Source organism: Ornithorhynchus anatinus, chromosome 3, assembly GCF_004115215.2.
Source record: "Ornithorhynchus anatinus isolate Pmale09 chromosome 3, mOrnAna1.pri.v4, whole genome shotgun sequence".
NCBI classification, from domain to species: domain Eukaryota; kingdom Metazoa; phylum Chordata; class Mammalia; order Monotremata; family Ornithorhynchidae; genus Ornithorhynchus; species Ornithorhynchus anatinus.
In genome coordinates this window covers 61,464,009-61,486,624 of record NC_041730.1, presented here as the reverse complement: position 1 = coordinate 61,486,624, position 22,616 = coordinate 61,464,009, and the positions used below count along the sequence as shown (strand labels likewise).

Genomic DNA, 22,616 nt, shown 5'->3' with positions numbered 1-22,616 from the left:
TTTCCTCTGGCATCCCCCGTTACCTGACATTCTGGGTAGGGTTCCACCTCTCGGAGGGCAGTTCTCCACTCTGTGGGTCATCTACTGGTGGATGAAGAATCGAAATGCACACATCTCCATTCTAAGAGACACAAACGTCAGACTCGGTAATCACACACGGGCCCGAAAGCACACGCTGCCCCAACCGAAAGGAATGGCGGGTCTGATGCCAAGCGGCTTCCGGCTGAGTTTAGGGACAAAGGCTGAACCGAGTTTGATCTGTTTTTAGAACATTCCCTTTAGAATGCATTTTGCGTCTCTTCCCCTGTCTTCTGGGTGGTTTTCTCCCTCAGTCAGCAAACACCCCTCATGGAGTCTCAGTCTTCTCAAAAGCAGTTCATCAGTCACCATCAATGCTATTTACTGAGCACTTATTGTGTGCAGAGCACTGTATTAGCCTTTGAGAGATTATAAGACAACAGAGTTGGTAGACACACTTCAGATTCAACTTGTTTGGAGAAGGGAGGCGATGGCAAGGTGGCTGGCAAGATGGCGAGAATCACCTCTCTTGTCTCAGTCTCACTGCCTTGACGTAGAACTCCTCCTCCCACCAAGCCGCATCAGAAAGACTCTCCCCTCCACCCTACTTTCGTCATAAATATCTCTAGAGAAAGATCTTGGGACCCACCTGGGTATCACTTTGAAGTACTTTGCATTCTAGCTTCAGAAAGTTTTCGAATACCATACCTACATCTCCCTCGCTGCCATCACAAATCCAACTGGTCTTGTCCAATACTCGGTTCCAGGGGGCCAGACCAATGCCCCGTCCATCTAAGCTGTCCATCTCTGATAACGGTGCCAGGACGCCTACAGAAACTGTGTGATTGGAACTTCCTTGACATAGAACTTCAGAGTTTGGGGAGAAAGTTGGGCACGTTGAAAGTTTTGTCCTCAACAACCTGTTTCTCATCCATGAGTCCACCCCAGCCCTTCTTGGACCAACTGGTATGTCCTCCCGCACAACCTCTGTGGTAATAAATGCCACATACTCTCCAGCCAGTGACTGAAGTAGTTCGTCTTTTGATTCTGAACCCATGTGTTTCAGTGGATTTGGTAAACAATGCCTCGCCCATCCCTCTTTTTAAGTACGTACACTTTAATCAAGCCACCTCTTCCCAGACTAAATAGTCCCTAATCTCCAACAGAAATGCTCCAGAGCTCTGGTTACCTTGACTGTCCTCTGGGACTTTCTCCAGCTCAAATGATATTCCAGGACTACTCAAAACTGGGGAGCGGGGCTGGGGGAGGAATATTCGAGGTGATAGAGGCCAGGGAAATGAGAGAAGCAAAAGCTTCTGGGGAGAGGTCAGGTGCTCGGTCTTCGCCACTCTGTGCTCCAAGTAGCCAGAAGACATTTTTAACAAGATGCACAATAGCAGAAGTGGGCAGAGGAGTTTGCTGAGAGCCAGACACAGACTCAGAAGTTCCATGAGAGCAGTTAGCAAGAGACTATGAATAATAATCATTATGGTATTTGTTCAGAGCATGCTCTGTGCCAGGCACTGTACTAAGCGCTGGGGTGGATACAAGCAAATCGGGTTGGACACAGTCGCTGTCCTACATGGGACTCATCTGGTAAAATCCCATTTTACCAAGTGAGGTAACTGAGGCACAGAGAAGTGAAGTGACTTGCCCAAGGCTACACAGCAGAAAAGTGGCAGAGCTGGGATTATGGAGGATGAAGCAGTAATTCTCACGGGGGGGGGTGGGGGGGGGTTTGGGAGGGGCGGGGTGGAGGAGGCAGGGGTTAGAGAAGATTTCCAAGGAATTTAAAAGGAGAGCAGCTGCCTCGTTATTCTTCCCGGCTAACCCTCTGGCTGCATCCCTTCTGCTCACTGTCCCTTCTCCCCTTCTCTCATGCAGGCCCCTTTCTCTATCCCTGATCCTCTCCTCCCCGGAGGGACACATTGACCGACTGCTCTGAACTTTTCGATTTTTTCCAAGGGAAGAATTAAAGTGGGACTTGGGAACTTCAGAAGGAATCACTAAGTGGGGGGGGGGGGGGGGGGGGGAGCAAAAACCCTTTAAATTGTTTGGGATGGGCAAAAACAGGAATCCTAACAAAACTGAAGGGATATCTTTACTAAGGATGCCCCAGTGTAGCAATCCTACATGAACACTGATATGGATAAAAATGTCAAGATACTCATTTTATTCCAATCAATCAAGGGTACTGAGCATTTACTGCATGTCGAGCCCTATACCAAGTGCTCGAGAGCGTTCAGTGGAGTTGGTAGACACACTCCTTGCCCACGAGGAGCTTCCGGTCAGTCTCCATCTATTGAGTCCTTCCAAAACTCCTTCCCCTCTTTAAAGGTTGACAGACCTAAATCAACGCGGCTGAGACTCTAAAGAGAATAACTACCTGCATAAAGCACAAACACCCAGCAGCTTCTTCAAGCCCCAAACTATTGTAGCTGTTTACAGATATATGCCATGGCTCTAAAAGGCCAATAAAACCAAGAAATCTGTATGCACGAGTACATTACGTTCGGCATATCGTGCGATTCATGTTTGAAATCGAGGCCAGCCATGCTGTCGGCCTAGTGGAAAGAGTACAGCTCTGGAAATCAGGAGGCCAGGGTCTAAACCTGGCTAGTAGGGGAAAGCCAGCCAGGGTTACTGCTTCAGTGGGGAAGGTTTCTGACTGAAGAAACACCCGGGGCATTCCACGATGGGGCACGAATCCTGAAAGACAGCCGACCGCAGTGGCTCCCCGAAGCCACAGCTGTCCGCTGGGTTAAGGCGCTGCGGCCCGGGCCCATGTGGTGGTCCCTTTGCCGTCAGCGGGTCCCGCATAAGCGAGAAGACTTTGGTGCCCCTCACGACGTGCTGCGGCCCCGTGTCCTCGCTCGTCGCCCACGCCGACCCAGCGGGGACAAAAGCGTGGGAACGGGAGCGGCCCAAGCCTCAGCACGTGGGTCCTCGGCCCCAAAGTCACACACTGAGGTTCACCCGTCTGTCACTGCCGCCCTGAGATCATCACCCATCGCCCTTTAGTTTTTATGCCAGTAAATGTAAAATGCCGATCCTCTAGGCAAGTAGGGGCTGCCGGATCTGGATCAGTCTCACGGCTCATTACGGAGGGAATGTGTCCGCTATCATATTGTACTCTCCCAAGCACTTTAGTACAGTGCTCTGAACGTAGTGAGTGCTCAATAAATGCCACCGATAGACTGATAACGTATCACTTTATTTTCTAAGACAGAAGCAACATCACAGGAGACCCAGGCCTCTGAACCACAAGACAAAAACATGACACAGCTGTGGGTCATGATTCCAAGGGGTGGGAAAGAGGAGGGGAAAAGGCTCAGGGAATAGGTATTCCCAAAGGTTGGGAGGCAACAGTAAATAAGACAGCAGGCCTGGGTGGCCTACTGCCAAAAGGGCTGGAGCAGGAGAAGGGCTGAAGCCTGCCGTCGCCACGATGACAGAATACATCCGCATTTTACGTGCGCGAGCTGCACGGCAAGCGAAGACGAGCCGACGGCTCGGCCGCCCCGTCGGCACGGAGATGAGGCAGATGGCACGAAATCCAAGGGCGCTTTCTATGGTACCGTTCAAACACATCATGAAAAGATCGCTGAATGAAACAAAAACTTTTCTGAGTTCATTTCAAAACCAAATCTAGGTCCCTTGCCAGTTTCAATGACTCTTCCTTCTTGATTCATCTCACTTGGTTTCTGAGCCATTTTGGTTCATAGGAAGAATCTAAAAACTCAAGATGAAACTTGCAGCTTTGGCGGGGTTCTACAGTGTAAACCTTACCACCTTGGGCAAACCTTTCACCAAAACTCCCTGTTCTTACCATTTCAGCATTCCGAACCAGCCGGCTCGGCGAAAGGTTAATGCCGTCTTTTTTGCGCTCCACAATACTGCCCTACAGTGTGTTACAACGGAGGAGGGGGGAGAGGAACACCCTATCTATCTCCAACAAAATACACCTAAGTTTCAGGTACTGTAAATACTGCACCCATCCATTTCAATCCCGCCTTTAGACTGGAAGCTTCCCGTGAGTGGGGATCGTATCTACCAACTCTATTGTGTCGTACTTTCCCACGTGCTTAGTTCAGTGCTTTGCACACACCAAGTGCTGAGTAAGATAAACATCAACTGAATGACTGATCAGAAATACTGAGGAACTGTGTTTGGCTTTTAAAAATAAAACCCAAAATCCACTATTCCCCCCACAGTTAGGCATGATACCAACATGGGGATGGGAGTCTGCTGACTTCACCCAAAAACCATTCAGGCGGTTTTCTCTCACTCTGATTCTGCAGCTCTCTGTACAGCAAGCCCCAAACCACTGCCAGACTCTCCATTTGTAAAATTACAAAACCCAACCGGTTCCTAATCTGTGGTGACATACGGGATCGGACCCATTTATCTGAAGCGCATTAAGGAAGAAGTGGAACGAGAGCGGGAAAGGTCTGCATGGGCACACACTCATATTAGCAACCTGCATCTTTCCTCCCCGTACTACTCTATTCATTATTCCCAAAGGTCCTAAAGCTAGGCAATCACATTAATGAGGTGGACTTCATCTATCCAAGTCGACTTTTTTTTTTCCTTTCTAGCCTCAAGGAGTGCCGACTAGGCTAGGAAACTGAAGCACTGAGGTAATGGACCCGGGCAAATCCACAAATGCCTACACAGGATTACGTACTTTTCCCTCTCAACAGTAGTTTCCATACTTCCTACCAAGGACTTGCTCTCTTTCACAACTTTCTGGCCCACAAGCAAGCCTCGGTGGCTACTTAAAGTTTTCAGGGTGCCACCCCTTTCACTGAGGGGCCTAGCAGTAGTGCACCTGGGAAAAAGAGAGACAGTGTGGCCTAGCGGATAGACCGCAGATCCGAAAGTCTGAAGGACCTGGGTTCTAACTCCGGCTCCGCCACTTGCTCGTTCATTCATTCATTCATTCAATCATTCGTTCATATTTACTGAGTGCTTACTGTGTGCAGAGCACTGTACTAAGCACTTGGGAAAGTACACTACAACAGACACATTCCTGTCCACGACAAGCTCACAGTCTAGAAGGGGAGACAGACATTAATATAATCAAATAAATTACAAATTGTGTACCCAAGTGATGTGGGGCTGGGAGGGGGCGGTGTGAATAACGGGAGCCAGTCAGGGCAAGTCACTTCGCTTCTCTGGGCCTGAGTTACCTCAGCTGGAAAATGGGGACTAAGACTGAGTCCCAAGTGGGGCATGGACTGTGTGCAACCTGATTTGTATCTAATCCAGTGCTTAGTATGGTGCTGGGCACACAGTAAGCACTTAAATACCATTTTACTTTTTTTTTTTAAAAAAAAAAAAAAGCTCTTTCTGCCCCAAGCACCAGCAAAGCTGCCATAGCCCAAATCTAAACAAACACGGTTGGGTAGGATGGGGAGGTAGGGGTGGTGGGTGAAGAGAAGACAGGGGTAAGGGGCATCAGTAGGCAGCTCACCCAGGATCCTCCACCAGATGGCAGAAACAGCGCTGACCCTGAGAAAGCCACAGATGTGGTTCCCTGGCTTGAGGCCCCTGGGGAGAGGGGAAAAGAGACTCGTGCCACTTCGACGGTCCGCCCGCGCTGTCTGGGCTGGAGAATCCTCGCCCCAATCCACCTGGGGAGGGCATTTCCGCCCCTCGCCACAGCGGGCACGGAGGGGAATTCCCACCCATCCTGGATGGTCCCATGGGGCGGGAGCTTTTTGGTCGGCGCGCAAGTGGGGCACACGAGAAGGGCTTGCGACGGCTGGCGCGGTGGCTAAGCACCCACCTGCCCCGTCGCTTCCCTGGCCCACGCTCGGCACACCAGCAGCCGCGATCAGGGCACCTGGCACTCGATACCGGGGTTGCCCTTGCCCCTGGCACGCGTGTGGGATGAGCGGTTTCCTTCTCCACCCGGCACGGCTGGCCTGCCTTGGCACCATTTCCCACCGGTGGCATCGGGGAGGCGGTGTGTGCCAGGGAAGGGCCGGGGAGGTGAGCGTAGGGAAACGCAAGAGATCTCGGACCACTCTGCAAAGTCGGTGCAGCGCTATGAACTCGTAAAAGCGATCTTACCAAGCCGAAAGTCCCTGCTGAATTCTATTTCTTAGACACCGTGTCTTTCAAGGGACTAACGGGCAGAGAGACGGTTCAGAGTGTCGACCTACGTGGCTGCTGGACTTGGATCTGCCGCAGGTGCCACAGCCAACCTCACCACACACTTTCAGGGTCACCGATTAAATGCCGAGTTATGCTTCCCCCCCCTCCAAAAAAATGAGTGCCAAGCTCGGCCACCTGTGTCAAAACGATACCAGCTGCTTCACTTGGGCATGCTGGCTGAGGATTAACGGCCTTAGAATGTCCGGGGACCTTCTGCATAGAGAATTTGAGTGGAGACTCCACAAGCAGGGCGAACGGAAGAATCTCTGAACGGAAAGCACCGCCCGACCTCCCGACGGTTATTCCCTGGGCCGTGGGACGCTGCTAATTCAGGTAGCCCGGGGCACATGTGAGCTAGGGGCAAGGTTGGGAATCACAGCAACAGCTTCCAGGCTACTGGAGAGTCTGCTCAGTCGTCCATCTCTTTCCAGCTGTCCAAAACGCAAACGGGCGGCAAGAGCGTGTGTGTGGCGCTGTGTCGGAACACAAAGGAGCATATACGCTTTTCATTGCTCAGGCTGTCCATGATTGAAGTTGTCATCTAATCGAAAAGATTTGGTTCATTCATTCAATAGTATTTATTGAGCGCTTACTATGTGCAGAGCACTGTACTAAGCGCTTGGGATGAACAAGTCGGCAACAGATAGAGACAGTCCCTGCCATTTGACGGGCTTACAGTCTAATCGGGGGAGACGGACAGACAAGAACAATGGCACTAAACAGCGTCAAGGGGAAGAACATCTCGTAAAAACAATGGCAACTAAATAGAATCAAGGCGATGTACAATTCATTAACAAAATAAATAGGGTAACGAAAATATATACAGTTGAGCGGACGGGTACAGTGCTGTGGGGATGGGAAGGGAGAGGTGGAGGAGCAGAGGGAAAAGGGGAAAATGAGGCTTTAGCTGCGGAGAGGTAAAGGGGGGATGGCAGAGGGAGTAGAGGGGGAAGAGGAGCTCAGTCTGGGAAGGCCTCTTGGAGGAGGTGATTTTTAAGTAAGGTTTTGAAGAGGGAAAGAGAATCAGTTTGGCGGAGGTGAGGAGGGAGGGCGTTCCAGGACCGCGGGAGGACGTGACCCAGGGGTCGACGGCGGGATAGGCGAGACCGAGGGACGGCGAGGAGGTGGGCAGCAGAGGAGCGGAGCGTGCGGGGTGGGCGGTAGAAAGAGAGAAGGGAGGAGAGGTAGGAAGGGGCAAGGTGATGGAGAGCCTTGAAGCCTAGAGTGAGGAGTTTTTGTTTGGAGCGGAGGTCGATAGGCAACCACTGGAGTTGTTTAAGAAGGGGAGTGACATGCCCAGATCGTTTCTGCAGGAAGATGAGCCGGGCAGCGGAGTGAAGAATAGACCGGAGCGGGGCGAGAGAGGAGGAAGGGAGGTCAGAGAGAAGGCTGACACAAGGCTGGTTGAAGGCTGGTTGTCTCGGACTATTTCCTAACACCCTCCTAAACCTCTAAATCCCAATGTTCTCAGCATTTCAGAAGAGGCGGGGCAAAGGAAGAACGATATCACATAAAACCTAGAGGGGTACTACCTCCTGCAGGGAGGAGGTCTACCACTGTTTCCCGAGTTTGCCATTCTTTTCTGAAAATACTTTCTCATATCAAAGATGATCATGCGAAAAAACCAGAAAGCCTACCAACCTAAGAAGACACTCATTCAATCATATTTACTGAGCATTACTGTGTGCAAAGCACTGTACTAAGCATTTGGAAAGTACAAAGCACCTGTCCCACCTTCTGATGCAGTCAGAATCATGGAATCTGATGGCAAAACGGCAGTGAGATTCAAGCGTGCTAGAGACTGATTGCCTAAAACACTTAGGGGAACTTTTCCTCCGTATGGATGACGACACCATAAAGATGACACCATTATCAGGGATCAATCAATCAGTGGTATTTATTGAGGGCTTACTGTGTGCAGAGCACTGTACTGAGCGCTTGGGAGACGACCACACAGTGTCCGTGGACATGTTCCCTGCCCACAACGAGCTTATGGTCTAGAAGGGGAGTCAAAGAAATATCAGTCCCCTTGTAACAATGACTTTTAAACATTTGCCACTGCTGACGACACCCTCCGTCTCTTCCTCCCAGCAACGTTACTTCTCCTCCCCTATCGACTCATATGCCCACAGTTTCCACCAGTTATTCCAGCCTGATGACTCCCTTCTAAGGCCCCAGTTCCCTCTCTTCACCCTCTGTTGCTCCTGCTGACCTTGTCAGGTACTTGGCTGCCAAGATTGAAACTATCAGGTATGGGCTTCCCAGGTCCTCCTCACCTCCCCTACGCCATTCCACCTCGACTCCCTCATCCTTCCTAGCTATGTCAAGAGATTGCCCATCTGCTCCCTCTACCCCCTGGCCTTTGACTCCATCCCCTTTCACCCCCTAAAATCCCTTCCACCCACTTTGACTCCCTCCCTGACCACCATCTTCAACCACTCCATCTCTGACTTCTCCTTCCTTCTGCCTTCAACCATGCTCCTGCCTCCCTGTATTTAAAAACGCCATCCCCTTCTGATTATGCTCCTATCCAAACTCTAATGGGTTGTTCACACACACCTATTTCCATTTAATGAAATAATAATTGTCAAATTTATTAAAGGTGCTAAAATGTAATAACAACAACAAAAATTATAAGGCTATTTGTTAAGCATTTACTATGTGCCAAGCACTGTTCTAAGTACTAGGGCAGAAAGAAACAAGATAATCAGGTCAGACACAGTACCTGTCCTGTATGGGTCTCACAGTCTAAGTAGGAGAGAGAACAGGCGTTGAATCTCCTTTTACAGATGAGGAAACTGAGGCCCAGGGAAGTTAAATGACCTGCCCCAGGTCACAGAGAAGGTAACTCAGCTGGTCATCCAGCAGAAAAATGGTGGAGCCAGCATTAGAATCCAGGTCCATCTGACTCCTGGGCTCAGACTCTATTCATTAGGCTGCACTGCTTCTGTTCATTTGTAACCATGTTCCTTGTGGGTGCCTTCATTCTGCGGAAGCTGGTATCCAGCCTTGCAGATTGCTCGTGGCCCGCTGCCAACTGTTGTATTTTACTCTCCCAAGCACACAGTATAATGCTCTGCATAGAGTAAATGCTCAATACCATTTCCCAACACTGGTTATACCGTGACAGAGTCTGGAGAGCATCAAGCCAAGGCAGGTGCAGCTCTGAGCACCTGGCCAGGCCCATGGTGACCTGAACATACTTCAGGTCCTGCAGCCGCACACTGACACAACTGATGAGGTGGCACTCCTCAAATTTTGGGTGCACCCACAGTGTCTCCCTAATCCCTCAGTCGGGAAGCAGAAGATGGCTCTGGCAGTTTACAAGTGTTAGCAACTCTGAGCTAGAGTTTGGCACAATTCCTGATTAGAGGGAGACCACTGTTATCTTCCCAATCCCATGTGGTCTACTGATTTTTTTTAATTTTTTTTTTTTTAACACAGTGATACCAACAACACCTGACAAACTGATCATCTTGGGGGACTGTAAACACTCAGGTTGAGGGCAATATTGAAATACATAAAAATTATGTGAAACGCTGCAAAAGAACCTACTTGAGGGAGACTGCTTCTTGCAAGGGAAGTACCTCCCCGAGCAGCAGGATTTAGTTCTGTAAATCGTTTTTAATGATAACTGGGCAATAAACTGAAATGTCAGTTTATACACACTTAGACTGAGAGCCTGTGTGGAACAGGGACTCGTCCAACCTGATAAACTTGTATCTACCTCAGTGCGTAGAGCAGTGCTTGACATAAATTAAGTGCTTAATACCTTAAAAAACAAAACATGCACAACAGGCTGCTCAATAAGGTACAAATTTTCAGGACCTGGACTCTTCTGCCCTGCAACTCCTGGGCTAGAACCACCATCAACGTGCTCAGTTCAGCTCCAGGAAATGGATTATCTAAGTGTCTGCTAGACCCAGTCCACACCTACAGTGGTGGCTAGAACCACCATCGATGTGCTCAGTTCAGCCCCAGGAAATGGATTATCTAAGTGTCTGCTAGACCCAGTCCACATCTACAGTGGTGGAAGATGAAGGGATAGAACCTTTCTGTCACCTATAAGAGTCTGAGTGGTACCCTGAAAGAAGAGCTTGGGATTGCCCAGTGGCACTTCTGGATTTCCGAATGGGGTTTCTTGGAAAAACAACAGTGGCGCTTGAAAGGTAATACTTTTCTAAAGCACTCAACCAGGATTCATAAGCTAACCTCACAGTTGGCATCTAGCATCAGGCCTCACCTACCAGAAGATCATGGCCTTGGTATTAATCCCCAGAAGGCTCTAAATGCACACCATCAAGTGTTTCCAGATCAAAAAGAGAAGGGAAATTCTCCCAGTCAAATTCCATATCATTATTCAAAGGCGAAGGGCAGAAATGCATTTACATGGCTCCTTGACCCCTGACTGAATACCTTATTTTCCCACGCTATTCACCCTCCCCTCTGCAACGCCTACACTCTTGGATGGATACCCCTTTAGCACTTTGATACTCACCCGACCCCCCAACCCCCTACCATTCTAGACTCCCCTTACCAGCTGTAGACTGTAAGCTCTTGCTGAGCAAGGATGTGTCTACCGATTCTCTAGTATTGAAATCTGCCAAGCGCTTAGTGCAGGGCTCTGTACGCAATAAGCACTCAATAAATACCACTGATTAGATGATCAAAGTGCAAATGCTATTACATGCACACTGAGCTCCTAACCCTCCAGGACCAAGACTAATGGCCAGTCTCTTTTAAAATGCTGGCTTTCGCCTAAGTAAGACAAAACTCGTTTCGGTTTGAAGATGATGAAAGATTTAGTCTCAGTTTCGAGTCAATACCTGGATTTTAAATTAGCTAATAACTAGAGCTTAGATTTAGTCATTAACTATGTGGCATGATCGATATTTTCTCTATGCGGCTGTCAATGGTTACTACCACTCGATTAGGCTATGAGGCCATCTCCAAGCAAACTGCATATTTGGGGGGAAAAAAAACCCTGAGAAGTTTCTAGTGGTAGTCTCTTACCTCATAAATGTTGGGATGCCACATTTTGGTCAGGAATCTGAAGGTAGGTGGTGAATATGGATAGTCAATAGGAAATTTAATATGAGCCTGGAATGAGAAAGATACAAAATACAAATAAGTGATATTAGTTACTGGACCCCCCTAACGATGCACCTACTTAACACCTCACCCCTCAAGAAGACCAATAGAGCAAAGCTGCCCTTTCTAGGGGGTTGCCAGCTCACAAAGCAACTATAAAAACACGATCGTTTAAATTTAGTGCTGCCTCGAGGGGCAATGTCCACACTTCCACTCTAAGTCTTCATTTCCAAACATTTGCAGAGAGCCTCCTAAAACGACGCCAAGCTGTCAAGCTAAAGAAAGGCTGCTCTAGAAAAACTAACTTCGGGAATCGTGGCCCTCCACTGGCAGCTCTTGCCAAAACACTCAGACATGAGGCACTGCCAAAGTAATCGGTATTAAGCTGAGTATCAATCGATTTTAACTAATGCTAAGAGATTCTGAGACCCTAAAAGCACCGTCCAAATCCAAAAACGCTAAGAAGATGCAAAATTTTGGTTGCGGCACGTACCTGGAAGGGGGAGAGGGGAGAGACAGGGAAAAAAAACAACCTCCCAAAGCATCCTCCTCACTTTTGAGCTACAACAAGGCAGTGATGAAGAGGTATGGCTCCAGAGTGGGTGATGCAGACAGGGGTAGGCTGAAGTCAAGGTTGAATATCAAGGATGAATAAGATTTGTCTGACTCTGGAGCCAGAGATGAGCTCACTCCACGTTCTTAAAGCAGTCATGTTACATTAGGACACAAAACAATAGTGCAGGCTTCGTAGTTGAAATATTCTAGGGTAACCTATTCACACCACGACAACTCCCCATTTCAGGCAGATGAGGTATTATGAGGCCGCCTGCTATAAGTCAATAAAGTCAGAAGCAGGGCCTTCCCACCCAAGTTTTCCTGCTGTTTATGGGTCCCTAGCAGGAAACAATTTAACATCCCCACACATCAATAATTCACGATACAAAAACGTTTCCCCCCACTAAAAAATGACTTGGTACTCCTCAATAAAAATGTATATAAGAAAGTCCCCACCAAAGCAACTTGATAGAGACTAATATTAGACACTCTTAAAGTGGCACAGTGCTGTGGCAGTGTCTACTGGCTTTGGAGATGCAGACCCATTATGTGGAAACAAAGGCTAAGTGTTGATGTTCCAAAACCCTCAAAAGTTAAACAAAAGTCTAGGCCAAAGAAAACTCTAAAAGGAGCAAACTGATCAGAGCATTTTAAGAGCTCTCAACCAAGATTTTGGAACCTCACCTGCTTTGAACCCAAGGCACAAGAATAAAATCCTCAAGGCACAAGGATAAAATCCTCACCACAAAAAACTCACAGAGGTTAAGCCTCAGCTGGGACAGCGGTAGCAAAAGTAGGATTTTGTTTTGTTTTCTTCTTGATGAGCCTGTCAGGAGACTCATCCCCAAGTGTTCACTATGAGAGTCAGAGGCACCCATGTGGTGCCAATCAGTTCCAACCTTCATTTAACTCCTCTTTGGGGACTGGGATAGCTCACTGTAAAAATCTCCCGACAGTATGATTGCAGGGACAAACTTCCACCTCAAAATGGTGATTTTCCCCCAAGGTAATTTAGACTTTTAGCAACAGAAATCGAGACTTTTTTGTGTAAACTGCCAGAACAGCATCTACATTGGAAATCTGTCTTCAACCTTGGGGAGGGAGGCGGGAGGGACCCAGAAATCAACGTCGGCAGTCATTTATAGGATGGTAAAATGCAGCTTCCTCCTCCCTAAGAGGCCTTGTTATCACGCAAGCCAAGCTGCAGACTCATCACTTGCTTTTATTATAGATTATGCGGTTGGGTCAGGAGGGCCGGGGAGCAGCATTCTGTTCCGGAGGCGGTAAATATAAACCATCCGTTTGGAGTGAGCACAGTGCATAGACGGGAAAAATCACAAAGTCCAAGAATGGGGAGGGGCTCAGTGAAGTCTAGTCCAGTGCTTCGGCCTTCCGCAACTATATCCAAATCCGTCTCAAGTGAGTAGCTCTTCCCAAAACTCTCCCGGAGAGTCACAGCCCGGCTCTATAATCCCATCGTTAGCAGCATCTTCCTTAGATCTAACCTAAACCTTTCTTGCCATAATTTGATCTTTATTTTCTTTTGCTTTGTCCTCAGGGAATTTGGAGAATAGCTAGCTGGTTCTCCATGCTCTGGTCACAACGACCTTTCATATCTATGAAGACCTTTAAGTCACAGTCTACTCTTCGACCGCATGAAAAATTCTAGTTCCAGTTTCGCCCTCAGATCTCCCCTTAACCCTCTCCAAGCTCTTTTCGTCTCCCTGAATCTTCTTCCGCTGCAATCACAGTCGCTCCGCTCATATTTAAATCATTTGCTCTTGCTCCCCAAATGTGTTACGTGACCTTATCCTTAATGAAGTTTACTCTCTGTTCAACCGAGGAATTTTGAATCCCTATTTTTCCTTCAAACATACTGCCCAATCCCCCGGCCTGACATCATCTATAAACTCGAGGAGTCTTCTTTTGTGTTCCTGGACGTAGGCATGGCCTGGTGGGACACAGGAGTGCCAACTTTTCATTTGGGCACAAGAACAAATAATTTTTCCAAGATAGCTAGCCCAATTTACTTTTTTTTTAAAAGGTATTTATTAAGCGCTTACTATATGCCAGGCACTGTACTAAGCACTGGGGAGGATACGAGATAATCGGGTTGGACACAATCCACGTCCTACATGGGGCTCACGGTCTTAATCCCTGTTTTACAGACGAGATAACATGCACAGAGAAGTGAGGCGACTTGGGCCTGGTCACACAACAGGCAAGTGGCGGAGCCGGTATGAGAATCCAGGTCCTTTGGACTCCTAGGCCTGTGCTCTTTCCGTTAGGCCACGCAGCTTTCTCTTCTGCCCTGATCAACTCTGACCCCTACCCCCGGGCTTCCACAACTACCTCGGCAGCACTTCCGCACCCACTAAGCACTTACATACCCTCACCCGAAGCAGGAGTGAATGCCAAGGACCATCTTGGGTATTCCACGAGATGGAAGGTGCAGTAAGAATTCTGAAAAAGAGCTGGCTAACGAGATAAATGCCTGCTGGGTCCGTCTGCCTCCAATTCTTCCACCTGCTCATAAAAATGCCCATGATACTCCCCAGAAAAGATTCGAGTTATTATTCCTGCTTCACATTTCTTCATTAGGATGAAAAGAAAGTAACTTTCCCAATCACATACCAGTCCACATGGTGGTGGTGGTGGTCCATCAAACTTATTTCTTTAAAAAATAATTTGCAAAAATCAATACCAACATCCATAATTGCTGGATGAGGCCTCTGCCCTAACTTCACTTCCAAAATGTGGTGTTTAAGTCAAAACACATTTCTGAAGTAAGGCAAAAGCTAGACACTACTCTGTGATCCTCCTATTAGTAGTAGTAGCAGTAGTATTTTAAATTTTTAAATTTTAAACACAGTACAGTGTTCTGCACATCGTAAGTACTCAAATACGATCGATTTGTAACCTTTACTCATCCCACCCCGGGTCCCAAGTACTGAGGTACGTAACCATAATTTAATATAATGTCTGTCTTCCCCTCTAGAACTTAGGCTTCTTGTGGGCAGGGAACAGGTCTACAAAATCAATCAATGGTATTTACTGAGCACTTACTATGTTTAGAGCACTGTAATAAGCGTTTGGGAGAGTACAACAACTCCATTACATTGTACTCTCCCAAGTGCTTAGTACAGTGCTCCGCACACAGTAAGCACTGTACAAATACAACTGAATGACTGATCACATGTGGCTAAGCACATCTCTTGGCATGTTGCTTCACTTATTTCACTAAATGTAATTTCTCAACAATTCAGAAAAAACATCAAGTTCCCATTAGAAATGCATAAGAGATTTAATGCTATAATTTCCGATAATAATGGCATCAGTTCAGCACAACTATGCACCGAGCAGTGTTCTGAGTACTAGGGTATACAAAATCATTGGGTCGGACACAGTCCCTGCCCCACCTGGGGCTCCCAATCTAAAGGGAAGAACAGGTATTTAAGTATTTAATCCCCATTTTACAGATGAGGAAACTGAGGCAGAGTTCCCATACGGCTGGCAAGTGACAGAGCCTGCACTGGAACGCAGAACTCCCAACTCCCAGGCCTGTGCTCTTTCTTTTGAGCCTCCCGGCTTCAGAATAACAATAATAATTATGGCATTTGTCAAGTGCTTACTATGTGCCAGGAACTGTACTGAGTACTGAGGTGGATACAAGCAAAGTGGGTTGGACACTTTGGGGCTCACGGTCTCAATCCCCATTTTACAGGTGAGGGAATTGAGAGGCACAGAGAAGTTAACTGACTTGCCCAAGGTCACACAGCATGGATTAGAACCCATGACCTTCTGACTCCCAGGCCTATGCTCTATCCGCTAAGCCACGCTACAGTAGCTAGCTATTTTAACAGAGGATCTTCAAGAGTTCTCACCTTCTGAGCACTTTAGGACTCGCCCCACCCACCATTTAACCTTTAAACTGTTGCTTCCCCTACCTGTAATTAATTTTAATATCTGCCTCCCCTCACTAAACTGCTAGCTTCTTGAGGGCAAGGAGAGTGTCTTCTACTAATTATTGTGCTCTCCCAGGGGCTCAGTGCAGTTCTCTGCAGAGAGTATTCAGTAAATACGACTGACTGATTGACGGTCTTTTCAAGGCCTCTCTTGGCACAATGTTTCGTGTTGAGGTTCTTCTAGCTATAACAAATGCTATTACCAACACTTCCGTTTCTTCCATAAGCAAATTTCAGGTCTCGGCACTGGGTCAGTCTAATCGGTGGAGACACCAAAAAACAGGCACGACCATATTTTCCTTTTTCTGATGACTGTAGTAACAGAATCATTTACACATATTCCTGCAAATTATTTTTACCCTTGTTCTTCTACGTTGCTGTCTCTCCTTCAATTTGTGTTTGCCCTCCACTGGACCGTTCCTAATAACTTACTGGAGCAACCAGCGGCAAAATTTAAAATAATGAAAGTTACTTGGATCTGCTCCCATTGGGTCGAGTGGATTAAGAAGGGCATACAAGTTCAGTCAATCAATCAATCGTATTTGAGCGCTTACTGTGTGCAGAGCCCTGTACTAAGTGCTTGGGAGAGTACAACACAACAATATAACAGACACATTCACACCCTCAAAGGGCTTACAGTCTAGAGGGAGAGACAGACATTAATATAATCAAATAAATCACAGATGTGTACCCAAATGCTGTAGGGCTGGGAGGGTGAAAAAAGGGAGCAAGTCAAGGCGACACACGAGGGAATGGGAGAGAAGGAACTGAGGGCAAGGCCTTCGGAGACGGGCCTTCCATAAGGTTTTGAAGGTAGAGAGAGCAACTGTGTGTCCGATGTGAAGAGGGAAGGCGTTCCAGGCCAGAGGCACAATGTGGGGGAGAGGAGATGAGGTCGAGGTACAGTGAGTAGGTCAGCAATAGAGGAGTGAAGTGTACGGACTGGATGGCAGTAGATGAATAGCTCAAACTGTTCAACAATGTATTCTCTCTTCTGTCCACTCAGCATTAAAAAAGATAGTGCAAGTGTCTTGGGTAGATAAACTGCAGAGATGGAGGCCTGATTTATAGGTTTAATTTCTCTCCAATTATGCAACCGTGCGTCAACCAGTATTCTGGCCCTCCTCAGTTTGGAATTGCCTTCATTCTCCTAGGGGGAAAATGTCACGGTCTGCCAACTGAGGTGGTGTTGAGAAGACAGCCACAAATTTAAAGAGAAATATTTCAGCATGGATCTTTTTAAAGAAAAACACTTTAGGCTCTTTTTTAAGCCCAAAGGTAAACAGATTCTCAGCACCATATTGCCAGGATTAAAAAAATTCCACCAAAGCCAGGAGGAGGAAAAACTGTGAGCTTTGTTTCAGGAGAGGTCCCAGAAGGCAATCTGAGAACAACAAAAAAGGATCAGGAGAATGGAAAATGCCCAAGCAGGGAAAATGGATCTGCTGGCACACCCCCGAGCACAGAAGGATAACGTGGGCAAAGATGGCACGTGCACTTTGCCCTGCGGCCTGCTTGTTGGTCCCCGGGCCCCAGAAGGAATAAGAGGGTACAAGTGGCGCCGTCCCAGCCACAAGCAGCGTAACCGATTTCTCTGCGCCGGTTACGGTGATGTGTTTCAGGACTGGGTCTCATCTGTCTCTTCTGACAGAAGAGTCCATTCAGCACTGCTCTGCAGGACTCTGTTCTGCCGTGGCTAGGGCTACGTAAGAGCCAGGGGCCGACTTGAATCTTTCCTATTTTGGGAGTCTCCCTGAGCCACTTATGTCACTGGCATGGTGGTGTGTACTGAAAACACAAAAGGAGGTTTCAGGACCCAAGGTAAGGGAAGCAGTATGGTCTAATGGAAAGAGCCCAGGCCCTGTGAGTCAGAAGAAACTGGGTTCTGATCTCTCCACCACTTGTGTGCTGTATGAGAAAGCCTATTGGGAAAGTCAGTTCACTTCTTTGTGCCTCAGGTCCCTCATCTGTAAAATGGGGATTAAGACTGTGAGCCCCATGTGGGACAGGGACTGGTTCCAACCCAATTATATTGTGTCTACCCTGGCAATGAGTATGGTGCTTGGCACATAATAAGCACTTAAATGGTATCAGAAGGAGAGAGGGGTGGATAGAGAGGCCAGAAGAAGCCAAGCAGTCGGGTCTGGAGAGGAACCTAGCCTCTTTTCCAAGCAGCTCTACCTAAACACAAACACACACACACTCTCTCTCTCTCTCTCTCCCCTGACCCCATCTGCCCCCCCCCCAATGGGTTACAGAGCCCCTGCCCCTATGCTGCAACACCTTCTCAACTCGAGAGAGGAGGAGGTGGGAGCTAGGAGGAAAGCTTTGAGCCCCACCCAATTTTTCCCAGGTTTTGGACTTAAGATCCACAGGAAGAGCTTGCTTGGCCAATTTATACAGAAGGGCCAGGTTTCAGGGCGGGCAAGTCCGGGCTCTGAGCTTCACAGTACGAGGGGGAAGGGATCACATGGGGTTTGAGGGACCATCGCCCCCAATTCTACAATACTTCTTGGCTCATACCCACTGCCACCTCAGGCAGAGGGAAAGGGAGAAACCAGAGAGGTCATGTCAGGTCCAATTGGGCTCAGCCAAAAACCCACCAGCAGTTGTACAGGAACTCCCTGGTTAGCGCTCTCAATTAGTTCCTTGAAAATAGACTCTTCAGCAAAAAAGCTCTGAACAACGGTTTCCCCCAGAAAAAAATAATATAATGAGCATTAATGTGGTCCCAAGATCCAAAAACAACACCAATACATCAAGTAATTAAGAAACCCGATATAGCTGCATGGTCAAATAGCAATGTAAATAAGCACCACTACAAAAAGATTTTTTTAATTAGGTGCTTTTGCTGTGCACATATAGATAAGTGCCCATTCCTCTTGAATACTGAAAGAGTGGGGAAGAAAAAGAAAATTAAATATCAAGAGTGAGAGTCTCACTCAACAGCAATTTTCAAACTGTATTCAAGCAACAGGAGGGCGCCATCAACATCACTGGTATTAACTGAGCGCTTACTTTATGCAGAGCATTATACTAAGCATTTGGGAGAATTCAACAGAGTTAAACATGTTCCCTGCCAAAAACAAGCTTAAGGTTTAGGAGGCCAGTATGCGGGATGAGATATTTTTCTTGTCTGGGTTCTTTCACTTCCCAAACCGGAGGCTTCTAGGGAAGTGGGATTCCCTGCTCCTGGCTGGGAGTGAAGAAGCTGGGCTACTATCTTTTTTTCCACTTTTCAATCAATCCAGGGTATTTATTGAGCCACTTGCTGTGTGCAGACCAGTATATTAAGCGTTTGGGAGAGTACACTATAACAGAGTTGGTAAACACGTTCCCTGCCCACGACAAGCTCACAGTCTATTCTACTCCATCACTCTCTAGGAGTGCCGCTTTTTGTGCCATTCCCTTACTAATCAGGGCATTGGGTGACGAGGAGAAGAGTTACCGCCCAGAGGTGTCACTTGTGCTGGCGGCACAGATTTGGAGTCTAGCTCAGGACACCAGGCAAGGGTTGTACCTCTTGATGTAGAATGGCTCACAGAGACATGGGATGGGTGCATCTTGTTTCCTAGCTGGGCCGGTGACCACTTGGGAGGAACGGTGGGGGTTACAGGCAAACAGCACTAAGTACTGGGGGAGTCACAGCTCGCCTAACTTCCCCCATCCATAATGTCTTTTCAGTGCCTGCCTCCCCAGTTGGAGAGTAAACTCCCTGAATGCAGGGATCATGCCCTCTAATTCTACAATATTTTCCCCAAGCTCTTGGTACTGTGCTCTGCACACAGAAGGCACTCAAACAAACACTACTGATTGACAGATGCCGTGTTACCAATCCTTCCCAATCTGCCCAGAGACAGAAGTGACGCTGGTGACCGCGAAGTGCCCTGTGAAACGACCTCCCTTGCCCGCCTACGCCCCTGCCAATTTCCAGCTCTGCCCTAGTTGCCGAGTGAAGGGTGGCTGTCCATTCTTTTGTTGCTCCTGTCTGCGTTTTGTTTCACCGAACAGCGTGCTGCTCAAAAAATGGGCAGTTAAATACAATAGTGCTGTCGCAAAAGAGCCCTAAAAGGGAGAACATTCCAGCAGAGGATCCCTGTATCAGGACAACCGTAGGCAGTGCACTTGAGGAGACCTTTGGGCTTGGGTGGAATTGCGGCACACCTCTTAGTTAAAGCCACCATTGCTTCTGTACATATGCTTCTGTGTTTCTGGCTGTACTTTCCTCTATTTGACCTTTCCTCCACTTGAGGTTAGAAACTCCACAAGGGCAGAAAGCATCTACTTCCTCTGTATCTTTAGTACTCTACTCTCAATGGCTATGATTTCCACGTGCCATTCACGGCAGAGAAATATTGTGAGTAGAATTAAGTGTCACGCAAGATGCACCAACCACTGGAAAACCACTGGTGATAACAGATGCCTTATAGGGTTGGACAAAAACTACAAGCAACTGATCAAGCACTGAGTCTATTAAACCGGTGGCGTGGGCCACTGTGGTAACAAACTGTCTGCATCAATGATACAGAATGCCAGCTTCGATTGGCTTGCAGTACTCTAAAATATGACCAGTTCAGTACCATGGCTAAGACACTGAAAAAGGACCATTTTTGCTCCTGGAGAAACTGAAAGTGCTTTGGTGAAATGAATCAACTAAAAAGTTAGGGTCAACAGCCCTGTTCACTTGTGAATATCTAATCCCTGGGCATATAGCCTAAAAAGAATTGAAAGCAACTACCAGCAATTTATATTTTTAAAAATCACTTACTGGCTCTCCCCCACCCCATATCAACGGAGTCTAAAATACCAACTGGCAGCAACCCCTTGACCAGATATCGGTAGTTAAATACGGCTAACGAGCACTTAGTCCAAGTGCTAAAAACATATTAACATCCTTAAGTCTGCTCTATACTCTGCAATAGTATACATGAATTAATCAGAATTCTAAGTACTATTTATGAATTCTAAATGGAAAGGAGTCCCGCAAATGATATCCATTCAATATCAAAAGGCAACTACAATCCTTCCTCCTCATCCAGGGACATGATTTCAAACGAAGCTGAAGATATGGATCCAGGTTGATTCACCCAAATACCTGCCACTGACAAACTGCAAAGAGTCCTTAAGATTAGGAATATGGCAACATTACCCATTAATTGGGAAAATGCTCAAGGGTACTGCGAACTCAAAAGGTTCCCTTCAGGGTCCACTTGCTCTATCTGAAATTTATTTATATTAATGTCTGTCTGCTCCTCTAGACTGAAAGCTCGTTGCGGGCAGGGAATGTGTCTGTTAAGTGTCATACTGTACTCTCCCAAGTGCTTAGTATCATAGCACTGAGTACAGTAAGTGCTCAGTAAATACAACTGAGTGAATAAGCAGATGGGAGCAAGTGAAAAAAAGCAACGAGAAAAACATCCCATTTTACCCTGTGGTTGAATATGAGCCTATTAGATTGATAACAGCACGGTGTGCCTTCACTGACTAAAACCATTTTTTAAGTCATTTTTAAAAAAAATCTACAACCTATTTGAACCACACCCTGAAGGCTATGTTTGCTTCTTACTTTTGTATTTGTCACTCAATAACTCATTCAGCACCATATCCCCGGGGGCATTGAATATTTAATGAGTGATCATTTTCAGAATAAGTGAGAAAGATGAATTCCACACTCTCCCTATTTTCAGTTCTGCTCAGGGGATCAAGACAGTCATGATGGTGCACAGGCAAAGAGGAAATAGCTGCTAAGGGGCAAATACGACATCCAGAGTCTGTTTCTGACACAGGGCTTTCCACAGTTGCACTCGTTGGCTCTGGGGCTGATGACAAAGATGAAGCAAGAATTTCTTGACAAGGAGGATGATTAGATTTTAGGCTGCATTTACAGAACCATGTGACAAAACACTTTCTCTGAATATCTTTAAAACAGCGATTTAGAGACAGTTTGCATGTGGTCTTCTCTGAAGACAGGAGACCGGATTAGATGATCTCTCAAGGTCCCTACCCCAGTTCTTTAATTTTGTGAAAACAACAGCAACGGAAGAGGAGTGGTTGTTGCAACAATCTAGCCCTATGGGAATTTGTTTCAAGGCAAAACGAATGGGAAGTAAAGGCTCCCCGCACAGAAATCCTCGACACCTACAGGAAACACCTTTCAATGGGCCGGAGCCATAAATTCTGGATAAACTTGTCATGAAAATTGGTACGGTTGCCAGTTACTTAAATTTACTTGTTCTGTGATTTCTATATTAATAATAATGACGATGATGCTGATGGTATTTGTTAAGCACTTACTATGTGCCAAGCACTGCTCTAAGCGCTGGGAGAGGTACAAAGTAATCAGGTTGTCCCACGTGGGGCTCACAGTCATTTTACAGACGAAGTAACTGAGGCACAGAGAAGTGAAGTGACTTACCCAAAGTCACATAGCAGACAAATGGCAGAGCCGGGATTAGAACTCACAACCTCTGACTCCCAAGCCCGTGCTCTTTCCACCAAACCACACTGTTTCTGCAATAATTGTCACTTTCTCCTAATAGTATTCTGGCAAAGCAGCACAATCTGAGTTCCATAAACAACACATTTGTTTATGCAAACTTTTGAACAACAAAGTTTTCTGGTGATGAAATTAGTATTTTTAAAAAATATTGGGAGGGTCTGGGGGAACTCATTGATACTAATTTTAAGTATGACATCCCATCTCCTTTACATCCAGTTATGTGTGTGATTCAGGTCGCACACTATTAAGCACAGTGGCTGGATTTCCACCTGAAAAGCAAATACGCTAAAATTGCAGCACAGTAGATCAAAGATGAATTCAAGAGT

General features: G+C 47.0%; 1 protein-coding gene and 1 long non-coding RNA gene across 3 annotated transcripts in view; both read right to left on the bottom strand.

Moving 5' to 3' along the window:
- UBE2R2 (ubiquitin conjugating enzyme E2 R2) overlaps window positions 1-22,616 on the bottom strand; it is a 79,696-nt gene that overhangs the window by 5,952 nt on the left and 51,128 nt on the right. Inside the window, exons 2-3 of one of the 2 annotated variants that reach the window (XM_029060043.2) lie at window positions 11,194-11,280; window positions 24-121 (exon numbers count right to left, since the gene is read on the bottom strand). In XM_029060043.2, the coding sequence (XP_028915876.1) occupies window positions 24-121; window positions 11,194-11,280 (185 nt within the window). The remainder of the gene's footprint in view (window positions 1-23; window positions 122-11,193; window positions 11,281-22,616) is intronic. The other variant, XM_029060045.2, reaches the window with a different exon arrangement.
- On the bottom strand, window positions 3,214-6,742 carry LOC114810121. Its single transcript, XR_003757845.2, has 3 exons — window positions 6,097-6,742; window positions 5,495-5,571; window positions 3,214-3,622 (listed from the first exon to the last, which is right to left on the bottom strand). It is a non-coding gene; the product is annotated as an uncharacterized LOC114810121 (long non-coding RNA).